Below are 19134 nucleotides of genomic sequence, written 5' to 3' on the forward strand. Positions count from 1 at the left end.
TGGCTGCGTTTTATGTTTCTTACGAGGTTCGTTAACGTTTAACGTTTATTAAAGCCCCGGCGCCATTAAACTCATCCCTGAAATAGTATCCCGCAATCTCCATAATACAGTTCTAATCTCGGAAGCGTTCGATGTTCTTCTCGTTGCCTGTTCCTACGTTGACGAGCAACCATGCAGATTTTGACCCGCCGCGACGCTCTGCTTCCCGTACCCTCTCGTCGTTGGCAATTATCAAATTGAACGGAACGGAACGGAACGAAAGGGCTCTCGCGAAAAGTTTTGCAATGGCTCGGGAAATCGTGTATTCACGCAACGAGTAAATAATTCGATCGACGTCAAACCGATGATCGGAATTTCGCCATAGTCTCGTCCAGAGCGGGGCGTGGCGTAGCGTACCGGATGGAAAAAGCGGAACGGATTTGTTCCATAAACAAATCCAGGAGACGTACCGTGACCGTTGGCCGGAAGTCATCTCCAGTGACATTTCATTTCATTACGAGAATATAACTGACAAAGTATCGCGGTATTCACGACGGACAACATCGACGGCTTTACGATCGGCGATCGAGAGATTTATAGGGGAGGATAAATCGAAAGATGTCGAAAGGCGGTCATTGGAAGTTCATGGAACGTCGATACGTCGTTCGTTTATTTTTGTTCGGGGAAACTCGTTCGAATGCTCGTCGAAAGTCGGACTTGCACTGAAATCGTAAAGTCGATCCCCTGATCCACGCTACGGAAGGACGATTTGGATTTAGGGGTTTAGATTTCGCATCGCGGGATAACCGAATTTGTCGTGGCTGGCTTCCCGGATAACTTGATCGCAATAACGGTTTTTTACGGCGCTACCCCTTCTTCGGTATCGAACGTAAAATAGACCTTTCGCTCACGAGAGTTCCTGAGAGTACCCTCCTACCGTTTCGAAGACCGGGGTAGTTTTTTGCCACTTGTTCCGCGTCCCAAGTTTCACGCGAGCTAGTTAAACTCGCGACTGTCACGATCCGTCCAGCTAGCGAAACCTTGCCCTGCTTACCGATTCGATCGTTATTTGCTCGTAGGTTTGTAAATAAACGAATCGTCGTGCGCAAATATCGACGTTATAAAAATTCTAGAAACGCAACGCGAAGGGCTTTTGCGGGGGAAGAGAGAGGACGCCGCATTAGCAGAGAATCGAAACTACGTCTAGAAATAAACCGTTCGTAAATATTCATAAGACTTTTCCTGGGATTCGCTATGGTCTTGCCGACAGGGAATGCAGTTTCCACCCAGTAATTAAGGCAATTAACATGCGAGCCTGCTAGAAAACCACCGTCGAGGAAATCAGAGGCATCTGTGAGTAGGTATGTATACCTACCCTTCTTTGGACTCCAACTTTACAATTGAATACCTATAGTCTTATACCTATTTCCCGCCTTTTACGCAATTTATTGGTCGCCGTAGTCCATTAGGAAGATCACGGTCTCGGGGGTGCACGAATAAATTTTCGATAAATTTTTACTCTCGCAACCAGTTCGCAATTCGGAGGCGCGTAATGCATAGAAAAAACTTCGGAACGTTTGAAACACTCTGGTAATAGAAGCGTGTCGGTAGTCAGACGGAACCGTATCGAATTTAAATGAGCAACTTGTCGCGAAGCAAGAACAAGTTCTTGTTCCGGCGACTCGTGCTTCAATTTTTATCCGTCGGTAAAAAGATCCGTTGCGTAGCGGATTAATCGGGTGTTTGTGCGTGTTTCTGGACTCGCTAATATATACGATAAATTTCCAACAAACGTGACTCTTACGACTTATTTCGAATGTCGATCGGTGTTATTCGAACACTCGATTTGGTATCCAACAATTATCTATTGTATGTTTTTTTAACCAAAACGTACCTCCGAGCATTCTATCAACATCCTATCTTCCTATTGTTTGTCCATCGGACATTCCATTCGGCTTTTTTTATTGTATTCGGAATGTTTATTTTCCCATGTCATTGTTTGTTCCCTTTTACGTCAATTTATGATCGATGCAGTTGTTTCATTCGCGCATGGTCGTCTTTAAAGTTACCAGAGAACGCCATAGAAGTGTATTTTTCATTCGGAACGAATTGAAATCTTTTTGATTCTTCGAGTGCGTATCGTCGTGTGTCTGGTGTTAATTGTCTCGAAGTTGCTTTTAAAGGTCCGTGTTTCCTCGCGTTATCACTCGAACGTTTCGGTTCTATCTGCTCCCGTGCCTTGAGTGAAAGATGAACGTGCGTGGTCAGACACGTTTATACGTACACACTGCAGACTCTATTCTCCGGTCCACGCGTTGCCTTTGACGCGCAATTCTTTGCGCGTGCTTCGCATTTACGCAATGCGTGTTCGTTGCGCGGTCAACCAACCGAGAGTGTACTCTGTGTTGTATAAAATATTAAATCAAAGTGCTCTCACAGATTTTCTTGTTTTTTTTTTTTCACCACTCTTGCTCGCATTTCATCCTAGCGAGTCGTGGTATGCTTCGAACCGATGTTTTAAAGTGTTTCGAGGTTAGACCGTTTAAACTTCCGACACCTTCGTTCTCGGGTTAAAGCATGCAGAAAAATGGAAATTGCGTGGGAATGTTTTGAAATGGTTCTTGGATGTTCGAATAGTCTGGTTCGTTCTATTCGTATTCGTTCGCGAAAAAAGCGGCGAACAAACGTGGCGTCCATGCACAAGTAACGATCGCCATTGTTATCTTTTTTGCTCGTTATTCTCTACACGGAATATCGTTTACGCGTTTGCACGCGCTACAAGTTCTCTTTGTACCGCCTCGAAGTGAGATATAATTGTAACATCGATGCACGATCCATCGGAGTCGTTCTAATCCCAGCGGGAATCCCTCGAATTTCGGAGTATTCTGAATTCCTCGAAACAAATCGATCCGGTCCGAGTCCAGTTCGAAGGCAGAGACCAGGGTCTTTTATAGGAAGTCGAGGACAAGCTTCTGGCGAAAGAGGTGGCTTCGTCTGGCGGGACATGGGTTGGGGCGGTTGAAAAGGGAGAGCAGGAACGTCGGAGGAATTTGTCGCGGGTGACAGTCGCTGCTCGGGTTGGTCGACGTAATGTGTTTTAGGAGATGCGAGCCAGTCAGTGTGGGTATACTCACGGAAACTCTTAAGAGTCGTTTCCAAACCCGTTTCAGCCCTCTCGATCCGGGAGTTAGAAGCCACGTTTCCTCATTCATTACCGCTATTCGCGACTATACACACGCTGTCTGTGTACACGCACACTGATTGATGTAACCAACTCGCTCGCAGATACCAAACATGCATTCACGTGTACGTGCAATATGTGGGTATGGAAATACTGTATCGGCCGTGTACACGACACACAGCACGCACTGTTTACCTTTCGACGATTAACAATGCTCTGCCCCTGTCGCTATATGTCAGACCGTTCGAAGATCGTTCCGCGGTCATAGAGTTCGTATCTCGAAGTAGGTGTAACGTATAGATCTGACCCCGCGATTAATTAACCGTTCGCTTTCTATGCTCGCGTTTGATCGCCAGGGGAACGGGGAATGTTTCTTGAACGGCCTACGGCTCGACGAAAGAAGCAAACTGGACGTTCTAAAGCTTCAGAAACGTGAAGAAAGTTTCGCAGTCATAGGATTGGAGGTCCAAGCGCCAAATCATCTCGATTATATAGCTGGCACAATTTACTTTTACATTTTGGTTCTTCTTGTGATAGAAATTAATAATTGATGATTAATAGCTCGTACTTAATAATTAGGAGATTTTCTTTGGGGTTCTCTGGAGGCCCTTGTTTCGCGAGTCTCTCGATTCAGGAATCAGTTCCGAATCATCGATGTCCTTCCAATGGTTCTCGATTCGTTCAAACTACCTACTTATACTTTCGGTGCAGCTGATTGCGTGAACATGGACGCGGAAGTATTCCATATATATACATATATATTTGCTGACGCACATTGATTTTCAATTTCTTTCATTTTTGTCCCGACGTCTGTTATTCTGGAAAAATGCAAGTCGTCGTTCTCGTTATACGAAGTTATTCGTTACTGCTAACCTTCGTGTTCAATTTAGCAGCAGTGACAAGCCAACATTCCGACACGTAAGTCACCAGGACAGAACTAACGAGCGGATGAGGTCTCGGTTTTCCTAAGAGAAAACGTCGCCTTTTCCTGCTCCGCGCCTTTTCCCCCCCGACTCTTTTCCTCCGACTCTTTTCATCTTCTTGCGTCTATCGCTGCTGCGAGCGGGAATTTGATTAAATATTAAAAAGGAATGCGCAACAACTGGCAATTTCCATTTTCTTTTTCTCAACCGTCTGTCTCTGCTCGCGGGACCATTTCCTTCTTCGAGTTCACACACGAATGTATTATACATACGTATGTATGTAGCTGATCGCGTCGTATCCTGATATGGGACGCGCATTCTAGCTCAGCCAGTTCCCGCGTAGTTTTCACTCTACGTTATTTCCAACGGTTGTTAGTCATTTCATCGGCAACAAAAATCGCGTCTCCGTGAAACATTCGTTCTTCCGTTTCACCTCCCCGACACCCGTCTCGAATATATTATTGCTCGTCCCCTCTCCCGTTCGCGCGCTTATATTGATTTCTTGTCGGCCGGTATTTGTTCGACGCCTCCGTTGTCAACAAGAAATGAAAAACCGGCCGGAGGAAAGAAAAATCAGAGAGCGCGGTCGTGATAAACGTGATTGATGAGCGACGGTAGCGATCGGTTCGAATTTCGATGCAATATTTTCCCGAGAACACACGGCCGTCGCGTCACCGTCACCATTGCCATCACCGTTACCGTCGCCGTCGCCGTCACCGTTAACGTCCACCGGTCTATCGCGTCGAATTCCACGAATTTACATCTATGATCCCCCAATTAACGATTTTTCAGTGAATTTTCGATAGTAGCGGTGTCAGGCTGTTCGTGAAATCAATTTCCATTGTGTGGTCACGAGTCGACGAATCGGTCTGTTCGCATCTTCCGTCGACCAAGTTCTGTAACGTCCTGTCTCTGGATAATTTCGGAACGTTAGCAGCCGCAAGGAAAAGAGTTAAACGCACGGCTTTCTGCTTCGTGAAAAACATTCTGCCGCGGCGGATGGTTGGTGCTGCTTCCTCGGACCAAGGATGACGAGGACGAAGGCTCAAAGAAAATGGAGAAAAGAGGGAGACCGGTTTTTTTTACTTCCCTTTTTCGTTTTATATTAAAACGTCCGTTATTCGCGAGCCATTCGAGGTGGAAACGTTGCTCGCGACTATGAACAACGTCACACCGTTTGCGGAATTCCTCCAGCAACATTCCCGAGGCTTTCTCGCCGCTCGAAATCACGATTCAGTTCCCGTCCGCTCGACCTGCTCTTCACGGCGTAACCGTGGCGAATAGTGTCAGCCACAGTCGAAAACTTGACCGTCGCTCCGTGCCGTTTACCATGCTTGGATAAATTGTCCGATTCGCAATCTAAACGATCTTTCTTCCTCCGTAGCCTCCCGTACCGTAGATCATTTTACAGACCGATAACAGACGTCAGGAACTTTGTAAATTACTCCGATTTGAACGGGGAAGTTTTATAGATTAAATCACCCGTATCTCTTCGAATCGTGAAATGTGTATCGGCGCGAAAAAGCGGTAGGTCCGACAGACAACAGTGACGGGAAAGAGATGGATGGAGAAGAACGGTTGCAAAGAGATCGAGGAACCGCAATGTTTGCGCGTGTTCGTGATTGATTGCGAACGCAGAGGATACAGGATCCAGAAAAATTCCTCTTGGATTAATCTTTTATTTGGTTGCTTCGTCTGCGTTCGTGCTTGCAGTTGCTTCAAAAATTAAATATTTAACATTTAATCCGAGACGATTGATGTCGTTCGATTTTAACATAACTATGGTCGATCGTTATGACGAGGCTGGATCCCCTCCCGGGAAGCTAACGAAGCGTGACCACGAATCGAAAATGGATTATGTACATCGCCCGGGGATAATAATCTATTTATCCTTTTTTCGAATTCCTGCCCTGTCGATAATAAATAATATAAATACCGCGCATGGAATATTAAAGTTTCGAGTAAAATCGAGTTTCTGTCCGTTACCAACGGTAAATCGTGTTCACGGATTGGTCGGTATATTTAAGCCGAGCTTAATGCATAACGATGATGTATTGGCTCCCACGCCGAATAATTATTAACGATCGGAATGATAATATCGAGAACGCTGCATACCGTAAATTTCAGCTCGAAGTAGAGAATAAAATGTTCAGCTTAGTCGTTTTTATATGCTGAAAGCAACGAACTGGTTAAACGATCGGTAACTTGGTCGAAGACCACAGGTTATCTCAACTCTAATTTGTTGGTTCGATATGAAATTTTCTCGATGCAACGAAACATTGAGAAATAAGAGTCTCGATCGCGCAAAGTACGAATAGCTGTCGCGAGTTCGAGGGAACGAGAAACATTCGATCCGTATAGAACTCGTTTAGCGTTTCGTTATGTTCGCAAGACGCGCGTGGAGATCGCGTATGATCGTAAAGTGGGGCGTGGAAGTTGTCGCGAAAGTCGTTCGTGAGGGTACGGTTTACCAGGTGGTCGGTCTCACGGGAAAGAAACTCTGTTCGACGCGACGGGACGTCGGATAGAGGCAGGGTCTGGCATTTTACGGACGAACGGACCGCCTCGTATGCTTTCCGATTATAAAGGTGACGCTGTTCATCGTCCGTACACGCCAGCGCACGATGATCCCTCCTTTGCCGAACGAAACTTTTCGAAATGCATTCGCGACGAGACATTCCAAACTTTTACCGATAAACGTGAGGACAAGTCTCGCGCTGCTTCGTCGGAAAGTCGTATTTGGGAGAATATTTCCCTATGATACGAATGGTACCACACCTTCCGTCATATCTACAACTATTTATAATAGTGTCTCTAGTATTATGTACACGTTTAGCATCTTCAGCCTACTAGGTATTATCTTTAGCACCGAATCATTACTGTCACTACACGAAGTTTTCGCTTATCTCATATTAAATTGTAAACTATCAGACTAAATTGCAATGCCCGTTTACACCAATAATAACAATAATAATATTTTGTGCAAAAGGATTTGCCGTTCCACCTGTGTTCGTTTTATGCATCGCCATGCATGGGTGTAGCCAGATTGAGAGGGGGCAAAAATATTAACACATCGATTGCCACAGTGAAAAAGATTGAACGTAGCCAGACACATTTTATTTTGTGTTTAAAGTCATAAATCGTTGAAAATATATGCGCTTTGTTAATAGAGGCTGTTGGTCGTGTTTCAAATTATACTGCAATATTAAATATTACGCAAAAATTTTATAACTCTGGGAAGGGAGGGGGAAGAGGCAAAATCCAATTTTTTTCTTGTAGGGTGGGGCAAAAGCCACGTTTTTCCTGTCCCCCCTTGGCTACGCCCATGTGTATGATTGCTGATTTCGTTCCGGAATCGGTTGATAATCACGCCGCCAACAAAGGGGGGAAAACTTTAACAAACAGGTAGAGCGGTCGACAAATGCACTACACGAAAGCGTATTTCATTCTTGATCCCTGTGATACATCCTAGACGAGAACTAAAATTATGGGAGGAACGGGGGCAGAGAACTGCTTTGTGTGGACAACATGCGGAGGGCTAGTGGCTGGTGGCTTGTGGCCAGTCGAAGTCTGCATAGCCAATCAAAGTTGTACGACATCGTTAAGCACGTTTCGACGACCTCGTCGCGTTACATAACGGCATAACGAACTCCGAGCATACTCTGTCGGCTCTTCCGTCCCTCTTGCATGGAAATTCTGTGTCCTGTCAAGCGGAGTTTGATTTACCATCGGTCAGTTACGCTTATCGCTCAACCCCATGACATTTAAGTGCCGAAATACGAACCACCTTTTTACTTCGTATTTCCCGTTTCGGTTTTCTTCGTTTGCGGGGAATATCGAAGGTGGATTTTTTTGTCTACTGACTCGATTAAATTACCGTCGCTCTATCGCGAGAATAAAATTAGTTCCGTTGCAGAAATCGATAAGGTCGTCGAGCAGCTATCCTCTGTCGTGACCAATTTTAACGAAACCGGGATCACCTGTTTTCTCGGTCACCGAATATGTATCCGTAACGTTTGCGAATAGTAAGCTTCGAAATTTAATCTGTATCGCATAGAAATAGGCAGGAAACCGACGTAGGAAAGCAAGTGTAGTTATCTGTATTTCAAAGGAGAGGCTTTTCGTGGCGGTGCGTATTCAAAGTTTCGTTCCCTGTTTCGCTTCGTCATACGGTTACGTCGTAGATATTAATTAGATGGAACATAGCTTGTTTCGCTTTGGTGCATTAGACGATTCAACACTCGAGTCGAATCGAGTCACAGCTTCCGTGGTGTACGTTTCAAAACTTTCTCTATTTTCCGGGAGTAGTGAGAACGGCATAATTGGCGAGCAACGGTGTATCCGAGTCGTGTTTACTGCCGGAAGCGAAAATTATTATTATTAACTCGCCAAGATTGCGCGACGTCGTTTCAGCAACACCGTCGTTGTTTTCTAGATCGTTGATTCGTCCATTATGCTTGACTAGGCGTCGTCGTTCTCCCAGCAACGAACGCCTCCGAATCCGTTAACCCCTTGTCGTATAACATCGAGTAAGACTCGCGTTGACGCTTTGAAAATCGATTCAACAAAGAAGAATATTATTCGGTTTTCTTTGATTCGAAGTGAAGAACCACGTTGCTGGTATTAATATTTAACTTTTACAGTAAAATTACAGTTGCGATAAGTACAGAATTCCTTTTGTTTCTGTGAAACTATCGATAACAATGTAATCCAGGAGACAGTAGACGTGAAGAAAATGATAGGTCAAGGGGTTAATCTGATACCGAAACGGTTCGAATGTCGATCCAATGGTGACGGGAAATCGAAGATGGAGATACGGTTATCGTACGAAACGATACACGCAGATCCGTCTAGAACCGTCCACGTTAGCGTACCTATAACCGATGGTTCGGTAACTGCTTTCAGCCTTTACCCGCGGCCAACGATAAATAACCGAGTGAAACCGACGCCGAACGTTTACCGCGTTAAATGATTTGTGGAAGCGGCAGCCTGTCGTGGACGCCACGTCGAGCCGCACCATTGCTTCGTGGCAGTGCTGACCGTCGAGAAATCATTTCCTTTCCTGCCTATTTCTTCCCTCGAACATCCCGAAATTCTAATCGCGATAGATTCCCTCCTCTATGGACGACTCGACGATTCGAAGATCGCTAATCACGCTCGATTCGCCCGTAGGAAAATTACGCCGCGAGCGCGGCATTCTAGGAATGGTCGAATTACTTCCGTTAAGAACGGCTTCGAAATCGCCGGAATCGACGATTAACCGTAATCAAATCCTCGATCTTAATCGACCGAGTTTCGCCGCGATTTTGGGCAGAGTATCCAAATTCTATGGCCGATCTCGATGTCGGAAACGTTCCGTTGTTGGGTATAACGCGTCGAAACGGTAACGCGAAACTTATCGGGAATTTTTCGGAGACACAAGTTTCGGAACAAGACGCACGAATCCACCACGGTAGCTGTCGAAACGTTACGAAAGGATATGTCTGAGTCCTGATCGAATTCCTAACTAACGTCGGAACACGTTATGTTTGGCCCTACGTTACACACGCGTCTCGACTGTTTTCATCTCTTGGCTTTTCAATAGCTGCACTACAAATATTTGTATACACGTCCTACAACATACTGATTTAATGGTTCTCCGTGTCATATACCAGCGGACCTCGCATTCACACATCTGTGCACGAAGTTCGTCATACAACAATGTTTATAAATTCTGTACAAAAGGGCAATGCCAGTTTACATACTAAATAAATAAATAAATAAATATGTATCTGATGAGTGCGCCTGCTACGTCCCAGGATGCTTCTATGCGTCCACGTATCGTGGCATAGTCGCCGGATCGTACACGCTGACTGTTCGATTGCTCGGCCAGATGAGAGAACGCGTGTATGCGCATTTTCGTACAAACACAAGTACGTGGTATGGCGCATGCCACGATCCGGGCAATGGAAGGTAGGAAATAGCTTTCCGGCAAATGAACACGCGCTATGCCTCGCATTCCATTCGAGGTCGACGGAACGGGACGGGATGGGTCGAGACGCGACACGACGGTTCGCGTGCGACTGAACAGATCGTTAACCACACGACACGACCCCGATGCCATTGACCTATTCTCCTTTCCCTTCTGTCGACGGTTGAGGTTTCTCCCTTACCGTTCGCTAAATTCATACACATTGACCATAAATCGATTTCTTTGGATCGTATGTTTCTCGATCAACGCGACGTGTCTCCCGTCAATCGAGTCATCTAAGACGGTCACGGCGAGAGGAAGCATCGAACGAAATCGAGACGTGACGATACGCTGGAAATTCGCGTCCGAGTCGCTCATATTACGGACTTGTTTCACTGAAATCGCCTGGTGGGCCGCGTGTGATCGTTCGCGATTAATTATCAACGTTCCGCGGACAAGAAATCGTGGTACATCATTAGTTTCCCCCTTTTTTTTTTTTTCATGTCGCTCGACCTTCGTCGGCGTAATCCTCCAGCTGATTTGCCGATCCTCGGGGTATGTCGGACGCGTTACGGAGGACGCGAGTGAAACGAACCGTGTGTGGAACGTCGCGTCGCGATGGTACGAGCCATGTCTGATGAAGCACGTATCGTTACCACTGACGGCTCGGGGCTGACGTTGATGGACACGTCCCTGTATCGTTAGCTACGGTAAACTGTACAGTTATGGGCCAGTTTATAACAATAATGGTCGGCTATTTTCTCGACGGAAACACACTCGATCGTACAAGGAACTTGCACCGCTCCCCGTCAGTGGATTATGCTAAAATATGGTAGTGATTTACACGATAAAGGATCTCGTTTTTTTCATCTTCTAAAGACGGCCGGCTCGTTGACCGCGCTAACGATATTTACATATGCACACCAACTCCAGCTCGTATTTACGAGCACCTGCCTCCGTTTTTCATTCGTCGTGAAACGCGAAATTTTATTGGGACGTTTACGGAGTTCGGAAGAACCGGGGAATACAGGGAACAGGAAACAAGGAACAAGGAATTGGGTACCACCGGCACACCCGTGAACTATGGCGCACGTAAATAACTCCGAAACTATTTACAGGGTTGCCACGGTTATGACCGGTGTACACAGTACGACGCTGCGCGACCCGTTTTCGGCGGCTGAAACGTAACGGATACGGTGACCAGGTGTCGGGAATTTGCCCAGAATTATTATCAACGTTCCAGACGTTTTCTGCTATTAGCCATTTGGTATAACGCGCATGCCTGTACTTAATGGAATGCATTTGAATTTTAGTTCACCGTTAGCCTATACCGTTATTGCAAGATTATGCCGATCGTGGCCATCGTTCCGCATCTCCGAATTGATTCTTCCCCGCGAGGAAATCCACCCGGGATCTGCGCTATTGAAGTCGCTGGTAACCAGCTCCGATGAGAATACGCTAAAGGTTTATCACAGGACGCTTGGCTTAACGTTATTCCGGTTCCTTTGATCCCCGAATAATGTTATTAAAAGCGTTTCCAGCCGTGATGCGAGAAACGTCCGAACCGTTACAAGTGCCGTCTTTAAATAGACCTGGTATTCATTTATCATGGGACATATCGCACGAGTTCCGTTTTACATGTGCTCTGTCGCAAATACTGTATTTTCGTGGACAAACTATGTATATATCTACAGATAATAATGTACCTTCGTACTCGCTCGAGATTTTCTCTTTCTCCTTTTATGCATCTAGGTAGTATAGTATATCGGATCGCTGCTTCGATCGATCGAACGAACTCTTTGCTCCCCGAGAGCACAGTTTTTTTTTTCCAACTCTGACACGAAATCGCTAGCTGGTCGCGAAGGCGAAAATAAAATCGATTTCGGTAAGTTGTTGGTTCTGCGGAGATTCCTGGAAGCGTAGGGGGGGGGGGATGGTATTATCCGTCGGACTAATGCCAAATTCCCACATATATGTATGCGTGCACTGGGAACGAGGATAATAGCGGATGCATCGAGTGGCCGATCAGACACACGGTCGTAAATAAACGGATAACGATAGCTCGTATCTGTAACCAGCTACCAGACGCTTCTGGCTTACGTTATGCAGGTAAACGTTGGCAGGACAGATTGGCCAACGCGTAATTTCGTAGTAAGGCTCCCTGTGTGCGAGTGCGTCGTTCGCGCAGCGCAACGGTACGTCAGGGGAAATCCATCGCATCGAATTAGTCGGGAATCATAGGATCCTTGCTGGGAGTCGAATTACCACGTTAGGACCCGTAATGAAACCGTATCGCGTCTTTGCCCCAGTCGTGCATGCAGATGTTCCCAGTTGCGCAGAGGAGTTGATTAACAATGGATAGGATTCTATTGAACGTATCGTGCCGACGACGGGCCACCGTGCAAACCTGTCGAGTAATTGCGTATCTTGTGCTTCGATTTTCAACCGATCAAACGTTTCTACGCAATGTTCAGTTTCTTACCAGTGATAGTCAGTTTTAATATTTCTCGCGAATCGAGTCGAGATTTCTGACTATCATCGCGCGTAGTTTCTGACTATACGCCGGTAATGATGTTTACGCTTATTGGTTGTAATTAATATTGGGTCAACGAATTGTTTCCAGAAAATGAACGTTGACCAGTGCCTGTCAGTTAAACATTTATTGACACGCGTTATTAAAATTTCAGTCGCGATCCACCGTCTCTATTCGAGTCTGGTTAAAATTTTGTAGCAGTTCTATGCAATATATGTACCGGAATGATTGTGTTTGAATAATGTATTTGCAAGCAAAAAATGGTATCGAACATTATTGAAATTCTATAGATTTTATCGAATATGTGTTTGTAAATCATGCAAATATTTTAGAACGCTCGTGCTTGTGGTATAAATTCGTTCCAATAAATAAATGATTGAACATTGCGCAATTAACGTACTCACAGTGGACTGTTAGCTTCCATCGTTCCTCTATACCAGTCTCCTGCAGTTTCGGATTCGTCGCTCGACACACGAGGAACTTTCCTTCGTCTTCGATCGACGGTGTCCACTGTAGCACGCTCACGCTGCTACCATCCTCCTGAAACTGATCAGAGACCGTTTCTTATCAATTTACATATGTACGTATACATATGTATAATATTGAAGGAATCACTCTGACACTTTAAATGAAATAAAACTAAATATATTTAATTAGAATAACAAGAATCCCGCTCTAACAAATATTCGACTCTTTACACTTTAATGACTAAATTGCGGATTTTATGCATTTATAGCCTATAAGGGTCTGTGAAATACAATAAAGGACAAAACTTTCATCAGATCCAATAAGTTTTTTGGTTCACTTGGAACCGAATATGATATTTGAGAAAAAAAAGAAATTCCTATATTTGCTCTTCTCTGTATGAATTGCTTTAGAAAATACCATTTTGCATAAAAATTCGCAGTCTATAATGACTCTGGACATTCTTCGCACTCTCACGACTCTGACGACTCTTAATACTCTCAATGTTCTTGAACGAAATTTCTTGAACTTTCACGCACAGCACTGGGGGCAATCTCCGAGCGATTAGCTCCCGCTAGAATCGCGACGAAATTGAAAATTGCATTTAATCGCAGCATTAGTCCATGAGAATTGTCGTCGCCCGGGGGAACTCTCTCCATGCTGATATATTTCCCAGTTTTTACGAGCAACCTCGACTTTTTCTCGTCTCGTACTGTTAATCGTTCCATCGATGTCCGTAGGCTTTGAATCGCAGCTGTTTTTACACAATAAACGGAGAATCTTGAGTTCAAATTTCGCGTAGACGCGACACGATAGTCAGATCAAACGGGGGATCTGTTCTGTCCGTCGTGTCGCGACGCACGTATCGGACGAAAACGAGGGACGGGGCACGTTGCGACGCCAGGAATTTCGAATCCCCTCGAAAACGAGCCGAAACGTTTCTCTGGCGAATTTATGGCGACGGCCACGGCCGAAATTTCGCGACCGTTATTCATGTAGATTTGAGTATGGAAAATATGCGCGCGTATACCCGTATCGACCGGTCACCTTCCTCCCGTTTCTCCGTCCTTCTCGACGATTTTACTTTATCGCCGGAAACAATAGCGAGGAAACGAGAACGCGAAAAAATTGAATCGTCAAAGCACGAGGCGCATCCGGGGAAATTAAAACCACAATCCTGGATCCCGGATAGTACCCGACGGTTTTTATTTGTCTCGGATTGTGAGATGTGGAAAACTTTATTCAGGCATTCTATGTTGCAAGTGCCGGTAGCTTCGATGTCAATTGGTATCGTGTTTCCCCGTAACGGTCCCTCTCTTTGTTTACGATTAATTTGCAGCGGATAGCGGATTTACAAAGACATCGCGAAAAATTCATCGTCCCGTAATAACGAACGGGTCTGCGCACCGACGGAGTTGATTAACTCGAGAGAAGCTTATAACCTCGTCGCAGCTTGGTCGAATGCAATCGAATCGGTTCGGCGTGGTGCCACCTCAAACGATAAGTTAGCAGTCTGCTGTCGTGTCTCTTCTATCGAGGAAGATCGATCGATTCTTTCGGCCGATTATTTTCACGGCTGAACCAAGGATTAGCTCGGATAAGGACAGAAGCGAAACACCGGCCTCGAAGCACAGAAATTGGATGCAATTTATGTGGCGTTCGGTCCCTTTGTGTCACGGTATCGTGGCGGCGGTCTGGAAAGACTGGGATTAACTTCTCTCCTTACTTTCCTGATGGCGGAGAACCTCTATCGGATAGATATTCGGTTTTATACCGGCGTTACAGCTCCATCTAACCGAGTCGTTTACACCTTTAAGCCTGTAAGCGCCTACGTTTCGCGTCCGTACTGTTTTCCCCGAGTCACCGGTCGCGATCTTCTCCGTATCGAACGGAGTAACGTTGAACGTCGACGGATCGAGTGGCCGAAATCACGGATCGGGTTCCCTCGGGCATCGAATTTCTTTCTTTCCGTTCCATTTCACGGTCTTGTTCCTTGCCTCTCGTAATTCCGAGACTCACCCGTGACGAGGAGATCGTAATGTCCGCATTACTTCGGGGAAAAATAAATGTGCAAAGCGAAAGGGGCGGAACGTGTGGCTCGGTCGTAATTCTCGGTGGAAATTTTCAGAGGTGGAGCCAGAGCGCGGCTTGCGAGGAATCTCAGGTAGCCGATGCGACGGTCGTTCGCGCGATAAAACTCCGCCGGATAATAACTAGCCGCGATAAAGTCCGTGGAACTAATAATACGCGAAACTGCTACAAATTTGAGCTTAAAGCGGAGATCCGCGGGGAAAAGCCAGCTGCGTTGCGATATTACTCGAAAATCGGTCCTCGGAGATAAATCTACCCGTCGCGTTTTTCTCCTCTGCCTTCCAGGGATTCCGAATACCGAACACTCTCGGTACCGCGATGAAAATCGGGAACCGCCGCGCCAACCGGACAGGATCCCCGGTTGCTTCTATTTTTTGTTCCTTCTCTATGAAAATTAGCCCCGGGACCGACGCAGCGGCTGGTTCAAATTCCCAAAAAGGAATCAAGGAAAATATTCCAGCAGGGTTTAAAGGGTCGGCAAGAGCTGGATTATGTGTCCCAGTCGCGATTCTCTCACGGCGCAGCGCCGGTGCACCGTAAAAACGATACGTCCGAGGAGTACCTTTACTCTATCCGTTTTCCTCCCCTAGCACCGGCGTATCTCTCTTGCTTTCTTTCTTTCCTACCGTGAAATCCCTCCCCATCCGCTGTGCATTTTCGTCGCTATCCACGCAAGAAAATTGTCTGGATATCGGCGTCGAAATTTATTACGTGTATCTATGTATACGTGTACCAACGGACGTGGCGTTAGCGAGCCCATTGCCCTATAAAAATTCCCGAGATTTCCTTGCGCGAACGATCCTCGATCTCAACGGTTATATTTCCCCAACCCTTCAGACGTCGGACGTACCAATAAACGCTCGCCACAGTGGGCCAAATAGCAATTCTTGCGACGAATAATTCAAATTAATTAAATTCATTAGGGTAAGCTCCTTATAACTTCTGTTTTTTAATAATGAACTTACAAATCAACGTTTATGATCATGAAAACTACGAAATTCAGTATAATAAATAATTGATTAGTACGTGATTTATTTAATATGATTAACATGTGTTTTATTCAATGACAATTTATAACACAGTTTCTTATTTTATTATTCGGAAACAAAAAATCTAATCCAAGAAAAGAAATTCCAGGGTTCTCATCAGTATTGTGATCAGACTCACAACGTATTCGTGGATTTTTTAAACAAAATACGTTGAAATGTTTACTTACCTTTTGATAATATCGTCACCAAACTATACCACACTACACGAACCAAGAATATATTCAGCGATACGCACAGCAGAACGCACAAACAGATACTGACGCAGGTAGTCAAATATTGCCACTTTTGTGCCGAGTTCATGATGCATATGGGACAACCCTTGTGCCAGGGTATTATTTTATGATAGGCAGGTAGTCACCTAAAATTCAAGTAAAACCGAAATTTTCCCATTCTAAAAACATTCAGTTTATTTTTATTTATTCGTCAGAGTTGCTATTTGGTCGACGGTGGCTCGTCGAGGATGAGCATCGAACAAAGAGACCCGATTTTTGCGTTTCATCGACGAATGATTACAATTATTATCTCAGTTCCGCTATTACTCTCATTGTCACCGGTACTGGCGTGATAAGTACAACGTAAAACGATGTTATTTGTTTTGACTAATGGATCCTACGAATTCTTGTGGTCGTATGTGGTATAGTTTGTTAACGAAGGCATCCTAAATATGCTCGAAACGACTCTCTTATTCAACGACATACGTTTTTATGAATTTTTCCATTTACCACGAGAAATAGATATAGGAGATTTTTTTTACCATTCGACAAAATTTTGCTCGTCGATTCCACGTTACTCGGCCCTTTGATCGAACTGCAGCAGTCCGCACAAAGATATCGCCTCGTTTTTCGGTCAAAGCAGCACCGAGTGATTTCGCTTTGTTCTACCAAAATGCACCCCTCGTTAACCGTCGACGTGTATCTTCCGCCTCCGAAATACATACTCCGATTCTTCCCACATTTCCAACGAGTCCTCCCTCGTTCCTCGAAACGTTTCGATATTCTTGTCATTATCGTGGATTACTAATCGTTAGACCATCTAACTGCAGACGGCGTAAACGACACGTTAACTGACAGTTGTCCGCAGGATCGACACGTTCGTTCTACGACTTCACTTCCTCGATCATTGTACGAGGGGAATTGGTGACGGTTACCGATGGACCCGTTATCAATGCAGTTGCTCCCAGATGGTTCGATAGCAATTACATGAACGCACCCGATAAATTATTATCAAGCTGTCTGTCATTTCCCTGGAACTATTAATTCACTCGAAACGGCAACATCGTCCCGACGATAAATCATCCCGCAACTCTTGCGTTCTTCGTGCGTATCGATGCTCGCCCGACGCTCGATATTAATTTCTTCCTCTCTTTAAATAAATCACGAAACGCGCCGTTGAATGTCCAGATATCCCCGCGCGTCGTGTCTGCTTCTTCCCGATTCTTTAATCGCCTCACGCCCCTTTACCACTCTCCCCGTTTGTCTTCTGAATTTTCCTTCGATTTCGCGTTTCTCCGCGAACGTGTTTCCAATACCTACGCGAAGCGAAGATTCTTTATTCGCGTCGCTACTTAAGTAATGCTTCCGTCGGAACATCCGCTCTCTCCGCGAACATTCTTTTCAGCCTTGCGGTAAGATAATTGAAAGGAAAATTCCGTTCGTTCTTCTATTCGACGAAATCGCGACGAGGGAATTGATTTTTCACGTACTCCGCAGTTTATTCCCTGTGATATCGATGTCTAATGCTTTGTAACATTCCCCGGTTCATAAATGTCAGTGTTACGTTGCTGTTCTTTCGAATAGTCCCTCGTCTCGACGAGAATTTCGTCGGTCGGAAAATCTGGCGTCCCCATTTCACGTCTATGGCACGACATCGATCCATCGTTGAATTCTCGACGGTGCAACGAGATTGTTTCAGAGCCGCCTATCAGAGAGACACCTCTGTCCCAGAGATACCCGATCAAAGACGGTGGTTTTACATGGGTCAACGTGACGTACTCGTATTCCTCGATGTCTGGCTCCTTTCTCGAAGTATCTTTACGATGCATGATACATTTTTTTTTCCCTTCTTTTTTTTTCACATCTCTCTGCTCTTTCTGTTATCCTCGAGGTTTGTATCGATCTTATGTAGTATGTAATCACATAAATGTATAACGTAGTACGCACAGAGTGAAAGGAAATTTAGGGGATAGGCGGTATCGTTGCGTGCCCCTTGGTCGATGAAATTGCGAGTGAAATCGTGATTAAGAGGTATCGATTAATTACACGTACCCTTGCCATTCGACCGAGGGGTTATTTTCATTACGAGCCCCAGTCTGGTTACATAGCGTGTTCGAACGAACAAAAACAAAACAAAAGACAAAAAGAAAACAATATTTTTAACGCGTCCTACAATACCTCGGTCGGGGAGCACACGTTTTTTCCTCTGTTTTTTTTTCCACGAGAAGCCTCAAGCGGCTTTTTTTTCTCTACTTTCTTTGTTCTTTTCAAATACGACCGCCGTCGATCGCGAGGCTAGAACGTGTCTGATAAAAACAGGGGTTTGTGCGCAATTTTGGAGGCTGTTTTACACCGGCGGAATATTTTGGAACTTGCCCTTCTGCAGAATAAGATGGTCATTCTTACAAACGGAAGAGTAGTTCGATACGAACTTAAGTAGAATCTACTCGGCAAAAATTCGAAGATTCTCGTGATTACCGAGGATTGAAAATTATGACCAGCGGAACGAGAAGGGAATTTCCAAGATTAATTCGTAAGAAGCGGGAAGCTACGAGAGTTACGAGCGACCATGTCGTTGGCACGCCACCACGCCTGCCGCATTGTGTGTCCCCGCACGATTTTTTTTCCTCTTCTTCCTTTACCGCTTTGTGTCGGGTTTCTCGTATTTAGCAGAGACGTACGCGCCGCCTGTGATTTTTTCAGCTCACGGACCAGCCTACCAGTCTGTTCCGAATCCAAGAGCAAGGCGCC

The 19134-nt window shown here is 45.3% G+C and overlaps 1 protein-coding gene across 1 annotated transcript in view; it reads right to left on the bottom strand.

The window, feature by feature from the left end:
• LOC107194892 (hemicentin-1-like) overlaps positions 1–19134 on the bottom strand; it is a 98666-nt gene that overhangs the window by 22275 nt on the left and 57257 nt on the right. The window contains exon 7 of the mRNA XM_015584605.1: positions 12971–13112. Within this exon, the coding sequence (XP_015440091.1) occupies positions 12971–13112 (142 nt within the window). The remainder of the gene's footprint in view (positions 1–12970; positions 13113–19134) is intronic.

The sequence above is a fragment of the Dufourea novaeangliae genome, unplaced genomic scaffold (assembly GCF_001272555.1).
Source record: "Dufourea novaeangliae isolate 0120121106 unplaced genomic scaffold, ASM127255v1 scaffold8, whole genome shotgun sequence".
NCBI classification, from domain to species: domain Eukaryota; kingdom Metazoa; phylum Arthropoda; class Insecta; order Hymenoptera; family Halictidae; genus Dufourea; species Dufourea novaeangliae.